The sequence below is a fragment of the Pristiophorus japonicus genome, chromosome 2 (assembly GCF_044704955.1).
Source record: "Pristiophorus japonicus isolate sPriJap1 chromosome 2, sPriJap1.hap1, whole genome shotgun sequence".
Taxonomy (NCBI): Eukaryota; Metazoa; Chordata; class Chondrichthyes; family Pristiophoridae; genus Pristiophorus; species Pristiophorus japonicus.
The window spans coordinates 374,492,741-374,518,250 of NC_091978.1; the positions used below are offsets into that span (position 1 = coordinate 374,492,741).

The window sequence follows — 25,510 nt, forward strand, 5'->3', positions numbered from 1 at the left end:
GTAAAGGGGCAAGTGAAACCTGGGGAACGGTTATAGATTCTCTCCATTGGGCGAATGGAGAAGAAGGGGACGGAGAATTCTCACTGGAAGAAATGAGGGGGAAGGGAAAAGGAAGGTTTCTGCATTGAGGGCTATTAGATCACGGGATGGTTCACCATAGTGGTTATTAAGGCAGATACTAGAACAGCATTTAAAAGGGAATGGGGTAAAGTATTTGTAAAGGAGAAATCTAAGAGGATGTGGCGGGATGGGTTACAGGAGACAGCGTCAGGATCTGTGCACTTTTTATAAACGATGCGAAAGTGATATTATAAAATAATCTTTGCGGGTGACATCATTTTATGAGGCTAACTGGTGAGTGGGATCTCGGCCAATTCAGCAGATGAACAAATGGAATTTTATCCAGATAAATGTACGGTTATGCACATTGCAATGTGAAAGTGTAGACAATGGGAAGGTCATTAATGAAAGTGGAAAAGGAGTCTATTGTGATTATTGACCATTTACCAACTGTGTGCAGTCAAGGTAGATGTGTGTCAGGGACATTTATTGGCTGCATTGAGCTCCGAGTGGGATGGTTGTGTGTGCGATCTTCAGTCCAATGCCAGTGCACACAATCTGGGCCAAGAGTTCTGTATATTCCAGACGTAGTGTAAAACTGCCTGCTCCTTTACCTGCACAATCGGGCTGTTTACACCAGCGACTTTTATTAAATCAAAATCTCCTTTGCACATGCTCCAAGGCATATCAATGAGCCCCTGGTCGACTGCCCCCACGAAGGGTTGTGTTCGCAGGGCGGGATCTCCAGAAATCCAGGCCCAACCCGTGAATTTCTGTCTCTGTCTGTCAGATCAAACTGGGCCTCTGGGTTTCTTCCCTGTCCTGCCACAGCCCATCAATGAGTGTCTGCAGGGTATTGTCTTCAAAGAAAATCTTCCTGGACTCACTCCATTTATCCATGTTTAGAAATTCCCAAAACAGCTCAGCCTTGCTGCTGTAAGAATGGTAGTAATACAGCTTACTAAGCTGTTCAAGGCTGCGTGCTGTCATATATACATTCATCTGAGAGATATGGTGCAGGACTGCAATAAGTGGTAACATGGATATTTTTCTAGTTTTCTTGTATTCGTTCTGGGATGTGGGTGTCATTGGCCAGACCGGCATTTATTGCCCATCCCTAACTGCCCCTTGAGAAGGTGGTGGTGAGCTGCCTTCTTGAACCGCTGCAGTCCGTGTGGTGAAGGTGCTCCCACAGTGCTGTTAGGGAGGGAGTTCCAGGATTGTGCCCCAGCGACGATGAAGGAACGGCCGATATATTTCCAAGTCGGGATGGTGTGTGACTGGGAGGGGAACGTGGAGGTGGTGGTGTTCCCATGCGCCTGCTGCCCTTGTCCTTCTAGGTGGTAGAGGTCGTGGGTTTGGGAGGTGCTGCCGAAGAAGCCTTGGCGAGTTGCTGCAGTGCATCTTGTAGATGGTACACACTGCAGCCACGGTGCGCCGGGGGTGAATTACCACAATGGGTAATTGGGGGTGAAGGCCCTTCTTTTGGTCTGGATGAATATTTTGAATTTTGAGTACAGCCAATAATTCCGGTATATCTTAATGTGAATTCCGTTTGGAGCTGTTCAGAGACCAATGGTTTGTACATAGCTGGTGCCTTGGCTGGGCTGCAAGTTCTGATTAGGATCAGTAAGGTCAGCTCTGAGCAGGTGACCGAATGAATTATGGGGGCCGATTGTTATATTCTGGGCATTATGCATGGTCTGGGGGTAGCACACAACGGGAACTCTGGTGGGGAGAAATCCGCTTACAGAATACCTGCAGTTTGCTGCCATTGTGGTTAAGGGTTGTGTGTGGAGTGTGGAATCCTTCAGCCAGACTCCCCATTCTGCGTCGATCCCAGGAGAGGAAGCTGTAAACCTAACCCAGTGTAAAGTGGGAGCGGTGGCAGGATGTGTGTAGCATTTGCAGTGATGGACAGTCATCTAACTCTGGCCATTCCATTTACAGGGGCCACCAAAGACATGGGAAAAATGTTGGGTGGTGATGAAGAGAAGGATCCCGACGCCGAGAAAAAGGAAGAAGAAAGATTAGAAGCTCTTCGCCAGGAAGAGGAAGAACGTGCAGGAAAATATGCAAAAATGGAGGCTGAACGTGAAGTCATGCGACAAGGAATCCGAGACAAGGTAGCAAGATATTGGCTTTGGTTCTAACAACAGAAATAGGAGCAGGAGTCGGCCATTCGGCCCCTCAAGCCTGCTCCGCCATTCAATCTGATCATGGCTCAGCTCCACTTCCCTGCCCGCTCCCCATAACCCTTCATTCCATTCTCGCTCAAAAATCTGTCTATCTCTGCCTTAAATATATTCAATGACCCAGCCTCCACAGCTCTCTGGGGCAGAGAATTCCACAGATTTACAATCCTCTGAGAGAAGAAATTCCTCCTCATCTCATTTTAAATGGGTGGCCCCTTATTCTGAGACTATGCCCTCTGTTTTCACCAATCACTGGAATATAGCAGGGTCTTTTGAATGATAGTTGGGTTCAATATGCAGCTATACAGCTCACATTCCTTATTGTGCAAAACAGAATTAGGATTCTTCCTCTCATTTAATTTGTGTGTTACTGTAATATATAATTTGCTTTATTTTAACAGTTTTAGTTTCCCCTATGAGTTGAAATATCCTCTCTGCATCCACCTTGTCGAGCCCCCTCGTTATCTTATATGTTTTGATAAGATCACCTCTCATTCTTCTGAACTCCAATGAGTATAGGCCCAATCTACTCAATCTATCCTCATAAGTCAACCCCCCCCCCATCCCCGGAATCAACCTTGTGAACCTTCTCTGAACAGCCTCCAATGCAAGTATATCCTTCCTTAAATATGGAGACCAAAACTGTATGCAGTACTCCAGGTGTGGCCTCACCAATACCCTGTACAGTTGTAGCAGGACTTCTCTGTTTTTATACTCTATCCCCCTTGCAATAAAGACCAACATTCCATTTGCCTTCCTGATCACTTGCTGTACCTGCATACTCATGCACAAGGATCCACAGGTCCCTCTGTACTGCAGCACTTTGCAATTTTTCTCCATTTAAATTATAATTTGCTTTTCTATTTTTTCTGCCAAAGTGGATAACCTCACATTATACTCCATCTGCCAAATGTTTGCCCACTCACTTAGCCTGTCTATATCCCTTTGCAGATTTTTTGTGTCCTCCTCACAATTTGCTTTCCCATCCATCTTTGTATCATCAACAAACTTGGCTACATTACACTCGGTCCCTTCATCCAAGTCATTAATATAGATTGTAAATAGTTGAGGCCCCAGCACCGATCCCTGCAGCACCCCACTAGTTACTGTTTACCAACCAGAAAATGACCCATTTATCCCGACTCTCTGTTTTCTGTTAGTTAGCCAATCCTCTATCCATGCTAATATATTACCTCCAATCCCGTGAGCTTTTATCTTGTGCAGTAACCTTTTATGTGGCACCTTATCAAATGCCTTCTGGAAATCCAAATATATCACATCCACTGGTTCCCCCTTATCCACCCTGCTAGCTACATCCTCAAAGAACTCCAGCAAATTTGTCAAACATGATTTCCATTTCATAAATCCATGCTGACTCTGCTTGACTGAATTATGCTTTTCCAGATGTCCTGCTACTGCTTCCTTAATAATGGACTCAGCATTTTCCCAACGACAGATGTTAGGCTAACTGGTCCAGTTTCCTGTTTTTTGTCTGCCTCCTTTTTTAAATAGGGGCATTACATTTGCGGTTTTCCAATCTGCTGGGACCTCCCCAGAATCCAGGGAATTTTGGGTAGATTACAACCAAAGCATCCACTATCTCTGCAGCCACTTCTTTTAAGACCCTAGGATGTGAGCCATCAGGTCCAGGGGACTTGTCTGCCTTTAGTCCCATTATTTTACCAAGTACTACTTCATTAGTGATAGTGGTTGTATTAAGTTCCTCCCTATCTATAGCCCCTTGATTATCCACTATTGGGATGTTTTTACCGTGACGACCGATACAAAATATTTGTTCAAAGTCTCTGCCATTTCCCTGTTCCCCATTATTAATTCCCCAGTCTCATCCTCCAGGGGACCAACATTTACTTTAGCCACTCTTTTCCTTTTTATGTACCTGTAGAAACTCTTACTATTTGCTTTTATATTTCGCACTAGTTAACTTTCATAATCTATCTTCCCTCTCTTTATTATTTTTTTAGTCGTTTTTGGCTGGCTTTTAAAAGTTTCCCAATCCTCTGGCCTCCCACTAGTCTTGGCCACATTGTATACCCTTGTTTACAATTTGATACCATCCCTTATTTCCTTAGTTAGCCACGGATAGTTATTCCTTCTCTTACAGTCTTTCCTTCTCATTGCGATATATTTCTGATGGAAGAATCAGCAACAACTCATATAACCATCTGAAGGTGTGTGCAATTGTTTGATCCGGTGAGAAGCGGGAAAGGTAAATTGCTGATAGTCATTCCGCGAATTGCACTCACGCATTACCATCGGCGGTAGGTCCGTGCGCTGGGGGTCAGCGGGACGGGGATGATACGTATCGCCTCCAACTGCAACATCCAGTGGCCCCACTGACTCACACCCCTAGATATAGATATATATATATTGGAGAGTTACTCGTCAAACTCATGTGATGTTACAGGTGATAAATCAGGGACTATGGGCACCTTCTTACCGGGTGATTTTCTGATTCTCCTTCTCTGTTACTTTCTCTCTCTCTTTCCCTTCTCTATTGCTTTCCTCAATATATCAAGCATCACGGGGTTGTGTAGGGTGCACCTGTGAGTGTGAGAGTGCGTGAGTGCGTACAGCAAAAAGGAATGTCAGGACTGGGATGGTGCTGCACCGCAGCTTGTGGTATCACCCCCGGGAAACACTCTCAATACTGAGGAACAGGGGGACCTTGGAGTGCTTGTCCACAGATCTCTGAAGGTAGCAGGCCAGGTAGTTAAGGTGGTTAAGAAGGCATATGGAATACTTGCCGAGGCATAGAATACAAGAGCAGGGAGGTTATGCTTGAACTGTATAAAACACTAGTTAGGCCACAGCTGGAGTACTGCATGCAGTTCTGGTCACCACATTACAGGAAAGATGTGATTGCACTGGAGAGAGTGCAAAGGAGATTTATGAGGATGTTGCCTAGACTGGAGAACTTTAACTATGAGGAAAGATTGGATAGGCTGGGTTTGTTTTCTTTGGAACAGAGGAGGCTGAGGGGAGACCTTATCGAGATGTATAAAATTATGAGGGGCCTGGATATAGTGGATAGAAAGGACCTATTTCGCTTATCAGAGGTTTCTGCCTCTACCACCCTTTCAGGCAGTGAGTTCCAGACCCCCACCATCCTCTGGGTGAAGAAATTTCCCCTCAATTCCCCTCTAAACCTCCCCCCAATTATTTTAAATCTATGCCCCCTGGTTGTTGACCCCTCTGCCAAGGGAAACAGGTCCTTCCTATCCACTCTATCCAGGCCCCTCATAATGTTATTCACCTCAATCAGGTCTACCCTCAGCCTCCTTTGTTCCAAAGAAAACCGACCCAACAAACCAGAGAGGCTTAGATCACATAAAAAGCTAATTGGGCCCATTGTGTCCGTGCTGGCCCTGTATTAGATCAATCTGACATAAATCTCCCTCCCTGCCCTCTCTGCACAGCCTTGTACCTTCCTCTCTTCAAATGTTTGTCCACTCATCCCTTAAAGGATGCAATGGTCACACCCCAACTGCTCCCTGGGCCGAAGATACTCCAACAGCACTATGTCTAGACATTTCTCTCGTCTGTCTCCTCACTCACGCTTGCCTGAATATCACCTGACGCAATACAGCATCCAATGTAATCCAGTGGGAGACAACACCAGGAAATCGGTGTCTTTTTTCCCCCATTCTGTGCCTGTAAGTTGGGTGCAACCAGGTCCAATTTCCCCCCCCCCCCTTAATAACGCATCACATAGCGGGATAACGAGAAAATAGAAGGAGCTAGGACAGATTTCAAGAGGGTCAATCGTGCTTGACAAATCTCGTAAAATTCTTTGAGGAGGTAATGGACGTGATGGATGGTGAATTGCAGCGGATGTGGTGAACATCGACTGCAGTAAAGCCTTTGACAAGGTACCGCACAGTTTACTGGAGAAGATTAAAGGGTATAGAATTAGGGGCAGGATAGCAAACAGGATTAAACATTGATTGGAAGGGAGAATGAAACATTGATTGGAAGGGAGAATGAAACATTGATTGGAAGGGAGAATGAAACATTGATTGGAAGGGAGAATGAAACATTGATTGGAAGGGAGAATGAAACATTGATTGGAAGGGAGAATGAAACATTGATTGGAAGGGAGAATGAAACATTGATTGGAAGGGAGAATGAAACATTGATTGGAAGGGAGAATGAAACATTAATTGGAAGGGAGAATGAAACATTGATTGGAAGGGAGAATGAAACATTGATTGGAAGGGAGAATGAAACATTGATTGGAAGGGAGAATGAAACATTGATTGGAAGGGAGAATGAAACATTGATTGGAAGGGAGAATGAAACATTGATTGGAAGGGAGAATGAAACATTGATTGGAAGGGAGAATGAAACATTGATTGGAAGGGAGAAATCAGAGTAAGAGTTTTGGGCGGTTTGTCCGAGTGGTAGGAAGTGGGTAATGGTGTCTCTCAGGGTTCAGTGCTGGGTCCACTTCTATTCACCGTGTGTATCAATGATTTGGATATAGGGGGAGGTGCTGAAATTTGCAAATGATACCAAACCAGGAGATACAGAAAATTCTTTACAAGACAAAGGGACGCTGCAAAGGGCCATTGATCAGACAAGGAATGAGCTAAAACTTGGCAGATGGAATTCAATGTCAGTGTGAGGTGATGCCTGTAAAATACCAGCAGCGATTAATGCTGTGATTGGGAGCAGGCTGGGTGCTGGGGAAGAGCAGGCCAATTTGGGAGGACAGGTTCACGGGATATTTAAAGGCAGCACCTCACCAAAAGGCTGTTTAAAAAAAACGTAATGGAATTCTTGGTTGTATCACAAAATGTGTAGAATATAAAAGCCAAGAGGTAACGATGAGCTGATGTAAAACCTGACTAGACCTCAGTTGAAGTACTGTGTGCAGTATTAGGCTCCACGCTTTCGGAAGGATATCGGGGCTTTAGAGAGAGGGTACAGCACAGATTCTCCAGGATGATGTCTGGTTTCAGGAAATACAAATATGCAGAAAGACTGGAAAAATTGGGTCTTCCTTCGTTAGAACGCAGATTACGGGGCGATATCTCTGTAATCTCCTGCAGCCCCACAACCGCCCCACCCCAAGGTCTCTGCACTCCTCTAATCCTGGTCTCTTGCAAGGTACAGCAAGTGATCAGGTAGGCAAATGGAATGTTGGCCTTTATTGCAAGGGGAATAGAGTATAAAAGCAGAGAAGTCCTGCTACAACTGTACAGGGTATTGGTGAGGCCACACCTGGAATACTGGTCTCCGTATTTAAGGAGGAATATACACATTGGAGTTCAGAAGAATGAGGTGATCTTATTGAAACATGTAAGATACTGCAGGGGCTCGACAGGGTAGATGCAGAGAGGATGTTTCCCCTCGTGGGGGAATCTAGAACTAGGGGCATAGTTTCAGAATAAGGGGCCACTTCTAGTCTGAGATGAGGAGGAATTTCTTCTCCGAGAGTCATGAATCTGTGGAATTCACTGCCCCAAAGAGCTGTGGAGGCTGGGTCATTGAATATATTTAAGGCGGAGATAGACAGATTTTTGAGCGATAAGGGAGTGAAGGGTTATGGGGAGCGGGCGGGGAAGTGGAGCTGAGTCCATGATCGGATCAGCCATGATCGTATTGAATGGCGGAGCAGGCTCGAGGGGCCAGGTAGCTGACTCCTGCTCCTATTTCTTATGTTCTTATGTTCTTATCCCTGATTATAATCAATCAGCCATCGGTGGCCGTGCCTTCTGTTGCCTGGGCCCCAAGCTCTGGAACTCCCTCCCTAAACCTCTCCGCCTCTCTAACTCTCTCTCCTCCTTTAAGATGCTCTTTAAAACCTACTTCTTTTACCCAGCTTTTGGTCACCTGCCCTAATATCTCTTTGTGTGGCTCGGTGTCAGAGTCTTTTAAAATAACAACAACAACTTGTATTTCTATAGTGCCTGTAATGTAGTAAAACATCCCAAGGCGTTTCATGCAAGCGATTATCAAACAAGAAATGAGCCACATTTAATCAGCACAAAGATCGGTTAAGGAGGGAAAGTGTTCCTGCGTTTTAATGATGTCTATTCATCGTGGATCATTGCCGAGTCCAGAAACCAGTTCTCGCACCGATATGGTGCTGCTGCCTGCAGTGAGGTAACATCGAGTGAAACCTCCGGACTGAGAAAAAAATTAATGAAATTCTGCCGCATTTGAATGCTGCCTTGTTAAATGCTGGATGCTCAGATCCGATTCTGTAAATCCGCAGTCATCATTTCTGCTTCTATTGCATTTGGTATAAAGTAGGGTTGTTCAAATTTATCGCCAGGTTCTCAGTAAAACTGTCCTTCAGGTTTAAAGCGTCACATTCAACCTATTAATGAAAGGGCTTCAGAATGGAGACTGGATCGACAGCATTCGCACAACCTTTTCCAGTCTCAGGACTTGATATAAATCGGCAGACACATCGCAGGCCAGCTGTGATTTTAACCCCCGCCCTGCCCGGGGCGAGCCGACTTCGGGTCACAGCCCCCGTTTTACGCCCTGCCCGATTTTACGCTCCACTGACCTCAAACTGAGGCGCAAAATCGGGCGTCATAAAGCGGGGGATCCGACCCAAATTGGGCTAATTTCCACCGGGAGGTTGGGTTAAATCGGGGCTGTGCCGTGTTCTGTTTGCGATGTGCTTTCCATTTGGAATAAACTGGTGAGCAATAAGGTGTGGCGTGCAATGGAGATTGGCGCTGCTTACTGCAGCCAATAATCCTAGTAACCACACACTGCGACACACAGCAGCCACACATAAGTTGCAGAGAATGACATTATCATTTCAATATTAGCCCAGGGGTAACAATTGTTGTGCATAATTAATTCAAAGCGGATAGATAATCATTTCTGAGACAGATTGATGAATATCCCATACCCTACATGGCTGTTTGAAATGTTTGATTTTTTTATGAAGAGCTTTTAAAATCTGCAGCAAAGTCCCCCAGGTCTCTGAGACCCAATGATGGAACTGAACACGTCATTCTATCAGGGAGAGATCAGGCATTTTCCCTCCGAGCCAAAGGACGATGAAAGTCCTCTGCATCTCAGGCCGAGGGTTACAGTTTCAGACAGCAGCTTGGCTCTGACAGAATGGGCCGGGAGACTGCAGCTTTCAGCGGATGCTCTGGGCAATGCTGCGGGAGTGCTGCATTCCTGGGAGTGAGACGGTCGAACGAGGCCCTGACAGTCTGTTCAGGTGGATGTGAAAGTTCCCGTCTGTGCAACAGTTTTGCAACAATTAACACTCTTATAACAGATGTCACTTTCAGAGCTGTGTGTGCGCAGAATGTATACTGACTTAATTCCTGTTGAAATGAGAGCCCTGTGCTCATTTTAAGGAAGTTCGTTAAGTCTAGATGTTGCTAATAGCAGACAAATATTTAATACTTTTTTTTTTACCACATATAGGGGTAATATATTAGCATGGATTGAGGATTGGTGAAATGACAGAAAACAGAGTCGGGATAAACGGGTCATTTTCAGGTTGGCAGGCTATAACTAGTGGGGTGCCACAGGGATCAGTGCTGGGGCCTCAGCTATTTACAATCAATAGATGAAGGGACTGAGTGTAATGTAGCCAAGTTTGATGATGATACAAAACTAGGTGGGAGTGTAAGTTGTGAGGAGGACACAAAGAGGCTTCAAGAGGACATAGGCAGATTAAGTGAGTGGGCAGTAAGGTGGCAGATGGAGTCTAATGTGGGGAAATGTGAGGTTATCCACTTTGATGCAAAGAATAGAAAAAGAGAATATTTTTTTAAATGGTCAGTAACTATTAAATGTTGGTGTTCAGAGGGATCTCGGGGTCCTTGTGTACGAAACACAAAAAGTTAGTATGCAGGTAAAGGCCTTTATTGCAAAGGGGATGGAGTATAAAAGTAAGGAAGTCTTGCTACAATTGTACAGGGCCTTGGTGAGACCACACCTGGAGTACTGCACAGAGTTTTGGTCTCCTATCTAAGGAAGGATATACTTGCCTTAGAGGGAGTGCAACAAAAGTTCACTAGACTGATTCCTGGGATGAGAAGGTTGTCCTATGAGGAGAGATTGAGTAAAGTGGATCTATACTCTCTGGAGTTTAGTAGAATGAGAGGTGATCTCATTGAAACATAAAAGATTCTGGGGGGGTGTGTTGGGGGGGTTGACAGGGTAGATGTAGGGAGGATGTTTCCCCCGGGCTGGAGTGACTAGAACCAGGGGCCAATGTCTCAGGATAAGGGGTTGGCCATTTAGGACTGAGATGAGGAGGAATTTCTTTGAGTCAGTTGTGAATCTTTGGAATTCTCTGCCCCAGAGGTCTGTCGATGCTGAATTGTTGAGTATATTCAAGGCTGAGATCGATAGATTTTTGGACTGTAGCGCAATCACGAGATATAGGGATCGGGCGGGAAAGTGGAGCTGAGTCCATGATCAGATCAGCCATGATCTTATTGAATGACAGAGCAGGCTCGAGGGGCCGAATGGCCGACTCTTGCTCCTAATTCTTATGCTTTATGCAGTGCATATTAAATGGATTAAATCTGCTACTAAAAATGCAGACAGAAGGATGTACCAATATGTTAAGCGTTTGTCTTGCTAATATTGCTAACAGAAAAGATCTGCATCTTTAGCCAAATACAGCTCATTGCTCTCCCCATGAAGACTTTCATTAATCTGCTCCTGGAGTGACCCTCAGCTCCAGGCGAACAATAGCAGAGGCAAACAATCTTTGCTTTTAATTTGTGTAATCCTTGGTCGCATTCTTAGAATTACAGTGAATAGGGAGCAAGAGAAAGTGTACAAGTTTATAATGAGCTGGTTCTCGAGGATTCAATAAACTATCTTTAATGGGTTGAGGTTGATAATCTAGTGACTATAATTATTGATCCGTGTGACGGGGAATGTGTGGTCACTGTCCGTGAGGGCCAATACATTGCTCCATGATATTTCACTCTGGGAAACTGAAGCTGTCCCTCCTGCAATATCCTTTGATTGATTTGGCTTTATGGCTTTCTTTTTGAGGACAAGATATTTTGTGCGTAAGGTATTATTCCCAGCCCCTGTCTTTCCCCTTATGGACAATTCCCATCCCGACACCTTCCCCAGTATTGCTCAGTGACAGAAGATAATCTTTCTTTCCTTCTTATGGGAAAGGACCGGATTCTCACCTTGTTGCACCGACACATTCAGGCTCTGGTACCAACACGCTGCTAAATTGTCTCTATCAATGTAAGAGAAATGTGACCAAATCCCTTTGCACGGCAACAGGGAAGGTTTCCAGCACAACAGGAATCTCCCTCAGCTGAAAGTTATATTCTCTCTAAGCGGAGCAGGCTCGAGGGGCCAAATGGCCTACTCCTGTTCCTAATCGATCAATCCCGAGGGCTGCAAGCGGGAAGTCAGCACTAAGTATAGACTTCAGGTGAGGCAGGGTTAGACGGTGGGTGAGAATCGGACTAGGGCACACTGCCGCGAGCCTTTTAAAATCATAAATCCTGTCCCTAACTTGATATTTTTACTTGCAATTCCTGTCCACAGTTCGAATGGAAAGTGCCTATGTAAGCTGTCACGCTATAATGACACCTCACGCCACTGGGGGGCGGAGTTTAGACACAGGATCTTGTGACTCCGACTGTCCCACCGTGGCTGCAAAACGATATATTTGTTTGTATTTCTGGGTCAGTCCAATCACCTGTGCAGACGTGTTCGCCATTAAACCCTGTCACTGTGTATGGCGGCTTCCTGCAGCTGATTAATGTTGTTTCAAGACGCTTTCAGCCTCATCCATTTCCACAGGTCAATAGCTGGAGAAGCAGCAACAATTGCACCCCCGCCCCCATTTGCGGCTTCCCCGGGGTTCCCATCGACCGCAGGCTTCCATTCGCTGGCAGGCATCACAGAGTGGGGAAATGGGCCATAATGTGCAGGTTACGTGTCGATAGCGAACGATATAATGTGTCGGTGCACTGTGTCACCACAGTCACAGCTGGCCAGCTCTGATGTCGCTGCTCCTTTGAGCACAGCCCACAGACGCTGGCTCCAGTCACAAGCTCAAGGTGACATCAAGCATCAGGGAGACGAGGCTTGAGGGACAATGGATCTTCATTGGATGTACGGCTGGAACATCACGGCTCCAATCGCATTACTCCCGGCTACTGAGAATCCACCACCACTTGTTGCACTGAAATGTCAGAGGTAACTAGCGAGGGCAGGACCTCACAATCTCTATGCATTCATATCTTCAAGTAGCAATTTTGGCACCGAAGGAACATAAGAATTAGGAGCAGGGGTCGGCCATTCGGCCCCTCGAGCCTGCTCCGCCATTCAATAAGATCACGGCTGATCTTCGACCTCAACTCCACTTTCCCGCCCGATCCCCATGTCCCTCGATTCCCCCAGAGTCCAGAAATCTATCGATCTCAGCCTTGAATATACTGAAAGACTGAGCCTCCACAGCCCTCTGGGGCAGAGAATTCCAGAGATTCACCCCCCTCTGAGTGAAGAAATTCCTCCTCATCTCAGTCCTAAATGACCGACCCCTGATCCTGAGACTGGGACCCAAAAATTGGGCGCCTCCCCACTTGGGGGCAGTAACACTCACGATAAATTGGGGTTACCGCCCCCGAAAGAAAGTGGAGCGTTAAATCGCGGGGGCGGGAGCAGGGCTGCCGAGTATGAGTGGCTCTTCCCTGAATTAAAGAGAAGGGCCCAAGCTGCATGACGAGGAGAGCCACCTACCTGGAGCACGGGGGAGCGGGGGTGCCGGGCTGAACGATCGCAGCACCGGCCCCGCGACCAAAGTGGCACCGGAGCGGGAAGCAAAACAGGAGTTTGTTTCCAGCAGCAGTCGGCCACCTCCCCTTTAACTCTCGCCCCCAGTAACGGCTGGCCGCCCAGTATGTGCCCCTGAAACTGTCGCTGCCATCGCCCGGCGTAGCTTCAGGTCCGGGGCGTTACCGGGCCGATGTGCACGGCGATGAAGTAACCATCTCCAGGTGCAGGATATCGGGACCCAACACTGCAACGCCGCCGTTAAACTCCTGCCGAAATTAGCGGGAGTCGTTAGTGCGCGCCAATAACACCGCTCCCTCCGCGCGCTAATAACACCGCTCCCTCCGCGCGCTAATAACACCGCTCCCTCCGCGCGCTAACCTCGTGCCCCGGAGCTCGAGACTCTCCAGCCCAGGAGAAACAATCTCTCAGTATTTACCCCGTCAATCCCCTTCGCAATCTATGTTCATCCGTCCAGTCTCAAACCAACACCTCTCAATTGCCCACTCCTTTAAACATCGATACATTTCTCCCATAAATGCTATTTCAGACTCTGCCAAGCCAAAGTGAAGTTTAAGTTCACATGAATAGTCATCCTTATCCACGGGAAAAATGTCAAGAGGTCTCCACTGTAAAAATAACTCAAAACTCTCCCAAATTTCAGAAGAAAATATTATTTTCTGTGCATTTCTTTCGGGAGAGCGACAAAGTGGTAGAAAACTGGATTTATGGTCCTGTCCCAAGTTCATCACAAGCTGGGCGGAGCTTGCACTTTCAAGGAGCCTCCTCACCCCCCCCCCCACTCCTCACCCTCCCCCTCCTCACCCCCCCATTCCTCACCCTCCTCACCCCCCCACTCCTCACCCCCCCCACTCCACCCTCCTCACCCCTCCCCCCTCCTCACCCCCCCTCCACTCCTCGCCCCCCACTCCTCACCACCCCTCACCCTCCCCCACTCCTCACCCCTCCCCCTCCTCACCCCCCCATTCCTCACCCTCCTCACCCCCCCACTCCTCACCCCCCCCACTCCACCCTCCTCACCCCTCCCCCCTCCTCACCCCCCCTCCACTCCTCGCCCCCCACTCCTCACCACCCCTCACCCTCCCCCACTCCTCACCCCTCCCCCTCCTCACCCCCACTCCTCACCCCCCCCCCCACTCCTCACCCCCCCCCCCACTCCTCACCCTCCCCCACTCCTCACCCCTCCCCCTCCTCACCCCCCACTCCTCACCCCCCCACTCCACCCTCCTCACCCCCCCCTCCACTCCTCACCCCCCACTTCTCACCCCTCCCCCTCCTCACCCCCCACTCCTCACCCCCCCACTCCACCCTCCTCACTCCTCCCCTCCACCCTCCTCACCCCCCCTCCTCAACCCCCCACTCCTCACCCCCCACTCCTCACCCCCCCACTCCTCACCCTCCTCACCCCCCCCCACTCCTCACCCCTCCCCTCCACCCTCCTCACCCCCCCCCCACTCCTCTCCCCTCCCCCCTCTGCCCTCCCGCTCTCCCCTCCCCTCCCCCCTACACCCCTCACATCCCCTATCCCCTCCCCACCCTTCTCCCCCTCCCCTTCCGTTCTCCCCAACCATCTCCCCTCCCCGCTCTCCCCTCCCCCCTACACCCCTCACATCCCCTATCCCCTCCCCTCCCCTCTCCCCCCTCTCCCCTCCCCCCGGGGCTGGAGCCCAGCCGCTGAATGCCTGAGCAGCGATGAGGAACTGAATGAAATCATTGTGTAAAGGGCAGCAGCGGTTTTTAGCAAACATTCCGCTTCAGTTCTCGGCAGTTTCACATCCATTTCAAAGCCAATGGATTATCGCGATTAGTTCCCGATCTAAGTGGGTCAGAGAGTAAAAAGCTTTTCATTCTCATTACCCTCAACAAGAGACTCTGATATTGCCCCGTGATTTTAATGCCTTTTACCCCCTGACTGATGAGCAGCTCACTTCATAAATTGAAATGTGATACAGGAGGAAGTAGTTTACCATTTCATCATTTCTGCTCACCCTGAACGCCTGCTAATAAAGGCCGTGCTGCCCAATAAGTCAGTGGTGTGGGATGATGTATTGAATCATCTGAAATGTCAGGAGGAAAATTGTTCTGTTCTGTGAAACAGACAACTTTGTCCAAAGAGACACAGATTTTCCAAACCGGCTTGTTGCACCGATAACCTGCTCCCCCTTTCCCATGGGAACCCCTCCTCCCAGGTTTATGAAGCCAGCGATCCTGGGAAACCTCCCCCAGAGCGTTGGCAGTCGGCCGGTGATCGGAACCTTTGGCCACGCTGCAGCGCGCCAACAAAAGGCAAGTTGTGATGGGAACAGAAGATCGCAGTAATTGGTCACAGTTCACAACAGAGTCATTCAGAGAATTCTGCTCCCCGTACTGCTGACCAATTGGAGGGCTTGATGCATCAAAGGAGAGTCTTCCTCCAGTAACCCCCCACCCTCCCCGAACCCCCCAACCCTGCCATAGCCCCCCAACCGTACTCCGAACCCCCCAACCCTCCCATAGCCGCCCAACCCTCCCATAGCCCCCCAACCGTACTCCGAACCCCCCAACCCTCCCCGAACCCCCCAACCCTCCCATAGCCCCCCAACCGTACTCCGAACCCCCCAACCATCCCCGAACCCCCCAACCATCCCCGAACCCCCCAACCCTCCCATAGCCCCCCAACCGTACTCCGAACCCCCCAACCATCCCCGAACCCCCAACCCTCCCATAGCCCCCCAACCGTACTCCGAACCCCCCAACCGTACTCCGAACCCCCCAACCATCCTCGAACCCTCCAACCCTCCCCGAACCCCCCAACCCTCCCATAGCCCCCCAACCCTCCCCGAACCCCCCAACCATCCCCGAACCCCCCAACCATCCCCGAACCCCCCAACCATCCCCGAACCCTCCAACCCTCCCCGAACCCCCCAACCCTCCCCGAACCCCCCAACCATCCCCGAACCCCCCAACCATCCCCGAACCACCCAACCCTCCCATAGCCCCCCAACCGTACTCCGAACCCCCCAACCATCCCCGAACCCCCCAACCCTCCCCGAACCCCCCAACCCTCCCATAGCCCCCCAACCGTACTCCGAACCCCCCAACCATCCCCGAACCCCCAACCATCCCCGAACCCTCCAACCCTCCCCGAACCCCCCAACCCTCCCATAGCCACCCAACCGTACTCCGAACCCCCCCAACCATCTCGGGAGCCCCCCCGCCGTCCCCAAACCCCCCAACCGACCCCGAACCCCCCAACCGACCTGAACCCCCCAACCGACCCCGAACCCCCCAACCGACCTGAACCCCCCAACCGTCCCCGAACCCCCCAACCGACCCCGAACCCCCCAACCGACCCCGAACCCCCCAACCGACCCCGAACTCCCTGCCATCCCCAACCCCCCAACCGACCCCGAACTCCCTGCCATCCCCAACCCCCCAACCGACCCCGAACCCCCCAACCGACCCCGAACCCCCCAACCGACCCCGAACTCCCTGCCATCCCCAACCCCCCTCACCATCATCGAACCCTCCAACTGTCCCCAAACCTCCCAATAGTCAACAAACCCCCCAACTGTCCCCCAACCCCCCCCCCACCGTCCCCAAACCCCCCACCATCCCCAAACCCCCCACCATCCCCAAAACCCCCACCATCCCCAAAACCCCCACCATCCCCGAAACCCCCCCAACCCTCCCTGAACCCCCCACCCCTCCCCGAATCCCCAAATCTCCCAACCATCCCGGAACCCACAACTGCCCCGAACTTCCCAACTGTGCCCCAATCCTCCCCGAACCTCCCAACTGCTCCGGAACCCCCCAACTGTGCCCAAACCCCCCAACCCTCGGGGAAGGTTGTGGGGGGGGGTGGGGGTCGGAGAGGGTTAGCTGGTTCGGAGACGGTTGGGGGGCTCCCGAGATGGTTGGGGGTTCGGGGAGTGTTGGGGGGTTCGGGGAGTGTTGGGGGGTTCGGGGACAGTGGGGGGTTCGGGGACAGTGGGGGGTTCGGGGACAGTGGGGGGTTCGGGGACGGTGGGGGGGGTTCGGGGACAGTGGGGGGTTTGGGGACAGTGGGGGGTTCGGGGACAGTGGGGGTTTCGGGGACGGTTGGGGGTTTCGGGGTCCGTTGCGGGGTTTGGGGATGGTTGAGGGGTTTGGGAATGGCGGGGGGGGGTTCGGGGATGGTGGGGGGGTTTGGGGATGGTGGGGGGGTTTGGGGACAGTGGGGGGGTTTGGGGACAGTGGGGGGGTTTGGGGACAGTGGGGGGTTTGGGGACAGTGGGGGGGTTTGGGGACGGTGGGGGGTTCGGGGATGATGGGTGGGTTTGGGGACAGTGGGGGGGTTTGGGGACAGTGGGGGGGTTTGGGGACGGTGGGGGGTTTGGGGATGGTTGGGGAGTTTGGGGATAGCAGGGGGGTTCGGGGATGGTTGGGAGGTTTGGGGACGGTGGGGGGGGGGGTTCGGGGACAGTTGGGGGGTTCGGGGACGGTGGGGGGTTTGGGGACGATTGGGGGGTTCGGGGATGGTTGGGGAGTTTGGGGATAGCAGGGGGGTTCGGGGATGGTTGGGGGGTTTGGGGATGGTGGGGGATTTGGGGACGGTGGGGGCGGTTAGGGGACAGTGTGGGGGTTTGGGGATGGTTGGGGAGTTTGGGGATAGCAGGGGGGTTCGGGGATGGTTGGGAGGTTTGGGGACGGTGGGGGGTTTGGGGACAGTTGGGGGGTTTGGGGATGGTGGGGGGGGGTAGGGGACAGTGGGCGGGTTCGGGGACGGTTGGGGGTTTGGGGATGGTGGGGGGGGTAGGGGACAGTGGGCGGGTTCAGGGACGGTTGGGGGGTTTGGGGATGGTTGGGGGTTTGGGGATGGTGGGGGGGGCTTTGGGGACAGTTGGGGGGTTCGGGGACAGTTGGGGGGTTTGGGGACGGTGGGGGGTTTGGGGACGATTGGGGGGTTCGGGGATGGTGGGGGATTTGGGGACGGTGGGGGCGGTTAGGGGACAGTGTGGGGGTTCGGGGACGGTTGGGGGATTTGGGGACGGTGGGGGCGGTTAGGGGACAGTGTGGGGGTTTGGGGACGGTTGGGGGGTTTGGGGATGGTGGGGGGGTAGGGGACAGTGGGCGGGTTCGGGGACGGTTGGGGGTTTGGGGATGGTGGGGGGGGTAGGGGACAGTGGGCGGGTTCGGGGACGGTTGGGGGTTTGGGGATGGTGGGGGGGGTTAGGGGGCAGTTGGGGGGTTCGGGGACCGTTGGGGGTTCGGGCACAGTCGGGGGATTTGGTGAGGAGAGTTTCCAATGGCTCTGTTTCCCCTGTGATGATGAAGTGACCGTATGGGGAATGGGAGGCGGTGTTGGTCGAGTCAGACTTGAGCAGGACTCCACGTTCAGGAGAGGGCTGGGCTAGAAGAATCACGTGAAAGAACAGTTCAAGAACAGAAAGGGTCAATTTTGAGAGACTACATGATCGCAGATCAGAGAATCAGACTTCAGGTAGAATGAGACTGCACACTGGGAGTGGAATATCTGAATATTTATCCCATGGTCTGAATACAGACATCAGCTCTGGGAGGCTGATTGATGCTGGCATCATAATTACTGTCACCCAACGTGCGATCTTAATCATCTTGTCAGGTAAGACAAAATAGTGAAGGTCTGAAAATAACGTGAAAATCTTTTCCATTTCACAGGAACTTGAACATGACACTTGGTTACAAATTGTGTTTTAATCTAATTATTCATATCATTGCCATAACATTTTAATTGAAGTAAATTAAACACCAACAGCTAGTTAAGATAAGAATGCCATCACAAGTGTCAGCTGGGCACTGATTGCAGTAATAAGGAAACTGGACACCCTCAATGTTCATCATTCAACAAAAGTATGTACTCAATAAGGAATGGAAGCATAGTGGTAATGTCACTGGGCCAGTAATCCAGGGGCCTGGCCCAATGATCCGGAGACACGGGTTCAAATCCCACCACGGCAGCTGGGGAATTTAAATTCAGTTCATTAAATAAATCTGGAATAAAAAGCCAGTGTCAGTAATGGTGACCATGAAACTGCTGGATTGCCATAAAATCCATCGGGTTCAGTAATGCCCTTCAGGGAAGGAAATCTGCCGCCCTTACCCAGTCTGGCCGATATGTGACTCCAGACCCACAGCAATGTGATTGACCCTTCACTGCCCTGAAATGGCCCAGCGAGACACTCAGGTAAGGGGCAATTATGGATGGGCAATAAATGCTGGCCTTGCCAGTGACACCCACATCCCGTGAGTTAATTTAAAACAATATCGTGGACTTCACATCTGAGTTATGGCGATGCAAATCAAAGCACTTTCTCAATCACATTCATTCTGATCTATTACACCTGAGCTCAAGTAGCAGATGATGCTGAGACTCTGAACAAGCTCATCTTATTTGGAGCAAATTACATTTTGAAGTGGTACCATCTTCATAAAAAAGCATGTTTTTAAACTAAGGGTGAATTCAGCAAATCGCATGCTGCTGGAGGGAGTAGATTTGGAGAACTGGTATCACCGTCCTCTGTCTGACAGGCACTCACCTTGTTGGGAGCGTGGGATCAGTGCCTTTACACTATAATGTGAAGGCAATAGAGGGTTATGCTGATAGATTTAGATGAGGAAAGACAGGAGGAGCCTCGAGTGGAGCATAAACGCCGGCATGGACTGGTTGGGCCGAACGGCCTGTTTCTGTGTAATCCTCTGTAATGATGCGGTGGTGTGACTTGCGCTGGTGTATTGCAGTATGAGCCATCAGTGCGCACGTTCTTCGTGGTGGGGTCCACGTTCTTGTCAGTTGAGATGTTCTGGGACCACCCTGCACTGTGGCAATGGGAGAGAGGGGCAGAAGGCCCAGAGAACATAAGAACATAAGAATTAGGAACAGGAGTAGGCCATCTAGCCCCTTGAGCCTGCTCCGCCATTCAACAAGATCATGGCTGATCTGGCCGTGGACTCAGCTCCACTTACCCGCCCGCTCCCCATAACCCTTAATTCCCTTATTGGTTAAAAATCTATCGATCTGTGACTTGAATATATTCAATGAGCTAGCCTCAACTGCTTCCTTGGGCAGAGAATTCCACAGATTCACAACCCTCTGGGAGAAGAAATTCCTTCTCAAATCAGTTTTAAATTGGCTCCCCTGTATTTTGAGGCTGTGCCCCCTAGTTCTAGTCTCCCCGACCAGTGGAAACAATCTCTCTGCCTCTATCTTGTCTATCCCTTTCATTATTTTAAATGTTTCTATAAGATCACGCCTCATTCTTCTGAACTCCAACGAGTAAAGACCCAGTCTACTCAATCTATCATCATAAGGTAACCCCCTCATCTCTGGAATCAGCCTAGTGAATCGTCTCTGTACCCCCTCCAAAGCTAGTCTATCCTTCCTTAAGTAAGGTGACCAAAACTGCATGCAGTACTCCAGGTGTGGCCTCACCAATACCCTATACAGTTGCAGCAGGACCTCCCTACTTTTGTACTCCATCCCTCTCGCAATGAAGGCCAACATTCCATTCGCCTTCCTGATTACCTGCTGCACCTGCAAACTAACGTTTTGGGATTCATGCACAAGGGCCCCCAGGTCCCTCTGCACCGCAGCATGTTGTAATTTCTCCCCATTCAAATAATATTCCCTTTTACTGTTTTTTTCCCAAGGTGGATGACCTCACATTTTCCAACATTGTATTCCATCTGCCAAACCTTAGCCCATTCGCTTAACCTATCTAAATCTCTTTGTAGCCTCTCTGTGTCCTCTACACAATCCGCTTTCCCACTAATCTTTGTGTCATCTGCAAATGTTGTTACACTACACTCTGTCCCCTCTTCCAGGTCATCTATGTATATTGTAAACAGTTGTGGTCCCAGCACCGATCCCTGTGGCACACTACTAACCACCGATTTCCAACCCGAAAAGGACCCATTTATCCCGAATCTCTGCTTTCTGTTAGCCAGCCAATTCTCGATCCATACTAATACATTTCCTCTCACTCCGCGTACCTTTATCTTCTGCAGTAACCTTTTGTGTGGCACCTTATCGAATGCCTTTTGGAAATCTAAATACACCATATCCATCGGTACACCTCTATCCACCATGCTCGTTATATCCTCAAAGAATTCCAGTAAATTAGTTAAACATGATTTCCCCTTCATGAATCCATGTTGCGTCTGCTTGATTGCACTATTCCTATCTAGATGTCCCGCCTATTTCTTCCTTAATGATAGCTTCAAGCATTTTCCCCACTACAGATGTTAAACTAACCGGTCTATAGTTACCTGCCTTTTGTCTGCCCCCTTTTTTAAACAGAGGCGTTACATTAGCTGCTTTCCAATCCGCTGGTACCTCCCCAGAGTCCAGAGAATTTTGGTAGATTATAACGAATGTATCTGCTATAACTTCCGCCATCTCTTTTAATACTCTGGGATGCATTTCATCAGGACCAGGGGACTTGTCTACCTTCAGTCCCATTAGCCTGTCCAGCACTACCCCACAAGTGATAGTGATTGTCTCAAGGTCCTCCCTTCCCACATTCCTGTGACCAGCAATTTCTGGCATGGTTTTTGTGTCTTCCACTGTGAAGACCAAAGCAAAATAATTGTTTAAGGTCTCAGCCATTTCCACATTTCCCATTATTAAATCCCCCTTCTCATCCTCTAAGGGACCAACATTTACTTTAGTCACTCTTTTCCGTTTTATATATCTGTAAAAGCTTTTACTATCTGTTTTTATGTTTTGCGCAAGTTTACTTTCGTAATCTATCTTTCCTTTCTTTATTGCTTTCTTAGTCATTCTTTGCTGTCGTTTAAAATTTTCCCAATCTTCTAGTTTCCCACTAACCTTGGCCACCTTATACGCATTGGGGGGAAAGGTGGAAAAGGTTTTGTGTCTCGGACTAATCACATTGCTCTTGCATTTTCTATTTGATTTAATTTTACTCAAATATCGTCATATCTGACACATGTTTACAATCTGAACTTGTCTCAGCATATCTGCTACATGTCTAATTACATCCACTGACTGTAAACCAATGTATGAATATCTCGTGAGCCAGGCTTACCATTCATGGGGACAATCTCAATTCATGAAACAAGGGCCCAAAATAAGCTGCAAGTCATTGAATTTAAAATGGCACCGCATGTGTAGCATCATCTAAATGATCAAATACAATTCCTCTTGTGTGTGTGATGGAAGAATACGTTCAGCCATGTCCTTGATACAGTCAATGTCCTTCTGGGGATCTGGGAGTTGAGACGTCAGTTCAAATATCCCGAGCTTCCCACAAAACTCTTTTGCAATTACTTCGGAAATCTTCCACTCGGTTGAGACCAGATTGAGTGACATTTCCAACCCTTAGAGGCATTGCCCTAATTTGTGACTGTATTCAGTGTAAAGTCAACCTCTGTCTCCGTGTCAAATACAGAGAGAGTCAGAATAGCTTCCAGTATGGACAGTATGCTCCAAAATCCACGGGTCGCTGAGCATTCATTCCAGCCATCGTCACTGACATTTCCCCCAGAATGGATGTAATTCAGTTATTGCACAATCCAACCCTGCATCTAACTCAGACAGGATTTGAAAGCAAGGGTGAGAATTATGAAATCGAGGTGTTGCTTAACCGGGAGCCAATGTAAGTCAGCGAGCACAGGGGGTGATGGGTGAGCGGGACTTGGTGCGAGTTAGGACACGGGGCAGTGAGCACAGTGGGTGATGGGTGAGCGGGACTTTGTGCAAGTTAGGACACGGGTCAGTGAGCACAGGGGGTGATGGGTGAGCAGGACTCGGTGTGTGTTAGGACACGGGACAGTGAGCACAGGGGGTGATGGGTGAGCGGGACTTTGTGCAAATTAAGACACGGGGCAGCGAGCACAGAGGGTGATGGATGAGCGGGACTTTGTGCGAGTTAGGACATGGGTCAGTGAGCACAAGGGGTGATGGGTGAGCAGGACTCGGTGCGAGTTAGGACACGGGGCAGCGAGCACAAGGGGTGATGGGTGAGCAGGGCTCGGTGCGAGTTAGGACACGGGACAGCGAGCACAGGAGGTGATGGGTGAGCGGGATTCGGTGCGAGTTAGGACACGGGACAGTGAGCACAGGGGGTGATGGGTGAGCGGGACTCGGTGCGAGTTAGGACACGGGACAGTTAGCACAGGGGATGATGAGTGAGCGGGACTGGGTGTGAGTTAGGACACAGAGCAGCTAGCACAAGGGGTGATGGGTGAGTGGAACTGGGTGCAAGTTAGGACACAAGGCAGCCGAGTTTTGGATGAGAGGTGGAAAATGAGAGGCCTGCCAGGAGAGCCTTGCCAATAGTGGAGTCTAGAGCTAACACAGGCATGGGTGAGGGCTTCAGCAGCGGATGAGCCGAGGCTGGGATGGAGACGGGGTGATGTTAGGGAGGTGGAAACAGACGGTTTTAGTTATGCTGCAGTTACAGTTATTGGTGTCGGACTAATTAGTTGTAATCGACCGTTGGATCACTGCAGAAAGGGTCACTGTGATACCTCACAACCTGAAAATACGTTTGATATTTTGAGATTATCTTTGGGACCAACATTTGAATGCCAGTATTCTCTGCAAGGCTGCAGTGGGATAAATCCGGAGCCCGCACTGCTGGAAGGGCCTGGGGATTGACTTTCCTCACACATCACTTGCATTGTGTAACTATCCTCCTGTACCTGCATTGTGCTGGACAAATCCCTGCTGGTATCTGGAGATGTTGCCTGAGTTCTGCAAGCAGACAGTTTGCCGTGAGGGCTGTAACGCCACCGGCCCACGGGGTTAACACACACGCCCTCAGGGGAAAGTACAATAATATGATAGCAGGTTTGACGTGAATAGATGTGGTAGTTGCCAATTCTGTTAGCGCTTTCTGTCATGTATGTAACCTCTATGTAACACCACTGCAATACTGTATATACTTAAGCAATGCACACCTTGACCACAGGGGGTGAACTTGTGGGAGGACACTCCTCACCTGGTCATCCAGGTATATAAAGGGAGGTCCCACGCAGGGTCATCACTTCTTGGTCCTGGGAATAAAGGTTCAGGTCACAGAGTGACCTTGTCCATAGAATGTGCCTCGTGTGGGTTTTGTGCCATTGAGTAAGGACATTACACTTTCCATGAACCCAGAAGCCTTGTGAGCCCTGCCTTGCTCCTCACTGAGTGAGACCACAGTCAGCAGACTTGCTGCTTATTCCACACGTGAGAAGGGTTTGTCAGGCTAACACACCGAGGTAGAGGGCGCCCAGCCGGCCCCGGTCACTTCCCCTGGGACTCTCTGGCACAGTGTAATAAAACAGCGAGCGCTGATGTGATACTGAAACTTGTCTCTGTGTTTGCACAGTACGGAATAAAGAAGAAAGAAGAGAAGGAAGCGGAAGCGCAGGCCGCGATGGAGGCACAGGCGGAAGGCAGCTTGACAAAGCCAAAGAAAGCGATTCCCGCGGGCTGTGGTGACGAGGAGGAGGAAGAGGAAAGCATTCTGGACACTGTCTTAAAATATCTTCCCGGGCCTCTCCAAGACATGTTCAAGAAGTAGCGCAATTTTGATTATCTGCAAAGTAACTTTTGGTTTAGTTGCTGAGTGTGAAAAGCGTTCTCATTATAAAAAGGGGATTGCTCATGTTCCAGCTAGTTATGATTTGAGAGCTCCCCCCACGTGTGTTGTAGCATGGACTCCACATTGCAACCCAACTCCCCGGAACACTCTGTGTAGCAGTCTGCAAATAACTTCATCTGATAAGCCATGTTTATAGTCAAATCAAATCTAGAAATTTAATAGTGAAAAGAAGAAACTTGTATCTTTTTATCAATATGTGACCACTTTGACACTGCAGGGCTCCAGCTAGCATTGTTACCAATCTTTGTTGTCCATTGTTCTAGTTAAATAACGCATCAGGTCACCGCGCTGGGTCAGGTCTACAACGTACAGCGAAGTCCCAGCACCGCTCCATCTAATCGTTATTCTCGTAATATCAACGGATGGCAATTTTCCAATTTTGGACAGAACTTATTAAAGACAATTATGGCCTGTGATATAACACTCCGAGGCTTGACACATTCCTATCCCACTCTTTTGCCCGCAATGTTGATGGCGCGTTGACCTATTTACTTTAAACAGGTTAATGCCCATAAACGGCAAAAGAATAAGATAAGAACATGCATAGCTTCATCTCCAGACTTTAGTATTTTATTATGTAATTGTGCATTCGAAATCTGTTCTTTCGGTTTTACCTAACACCGTACAGATGTTAACCAATGGACGCAGACTTCATGAATGTAAGCATGATATCTATCCTGTGTAGAATTGTTCAACGATAACTGTACTTTGATCATGAATCAGAGGCTTGTGACCTATCAGAGATGCTCCTGCTCCCATGGATTGTGACGTTGAATGGGTCAGTTAGTCAGCACGATGGGCTGAATGGCCTCTTTCGGTACGATATCATTCGATGATGCGTCTCATGCAGAG

General features: G+C 49.7%; 1 protein-coding gene across 1 annotated transcript; it reads left to right on the forward strand.

Annotated features, from left to right (window-relative positions):
* Positions 1 to 449: 449 nt before the first annotated feature.
* On the forward strand, positions 450 to 24,577 carry LOC139232062 (complexin-1). Its single transcript, XM_070862549.1, has 3 exons — positions 450 to 525; positions 2,011 to 2,186; positions 24,383 to 24,577. The coding sequence occupies exons 1-3, from the start codon at positions 450 to 452 to the stop codon at positions 24,575 to 24,577; spliced, it is 447 nt and encodes a 148-aa protein (XP_070718650.1).
* The last annotated feature ends 933 nt before the right edge of the window (positions 24,578 to 25,510 follow it).

Excerpts from the sequence above, each read along its gene's own strand:
- LOC139232062 (XM_070862549.1), top strand. The coding sequence starts at position 450 with ATGGGAAGGTCATTAATGAAAGTGGAAAAGGAGTCTATTGTGATTATT. Across the intron at positions 526-2,010 it reads ACCAACTGTGTGCAGTCAAG|GGGCCACCAAAGACATGGGA; the intron begins GTAGATGTGTGT and ends TTCCATTTACAG. Across the intron at positions 2,187-24,382 it reads GACAAGGAATCCGAGACAAG|TACGGAATAAAGAAGAAAGA; the intron begins GTAGCAAGATAT and ends GTGTTTGCACAG.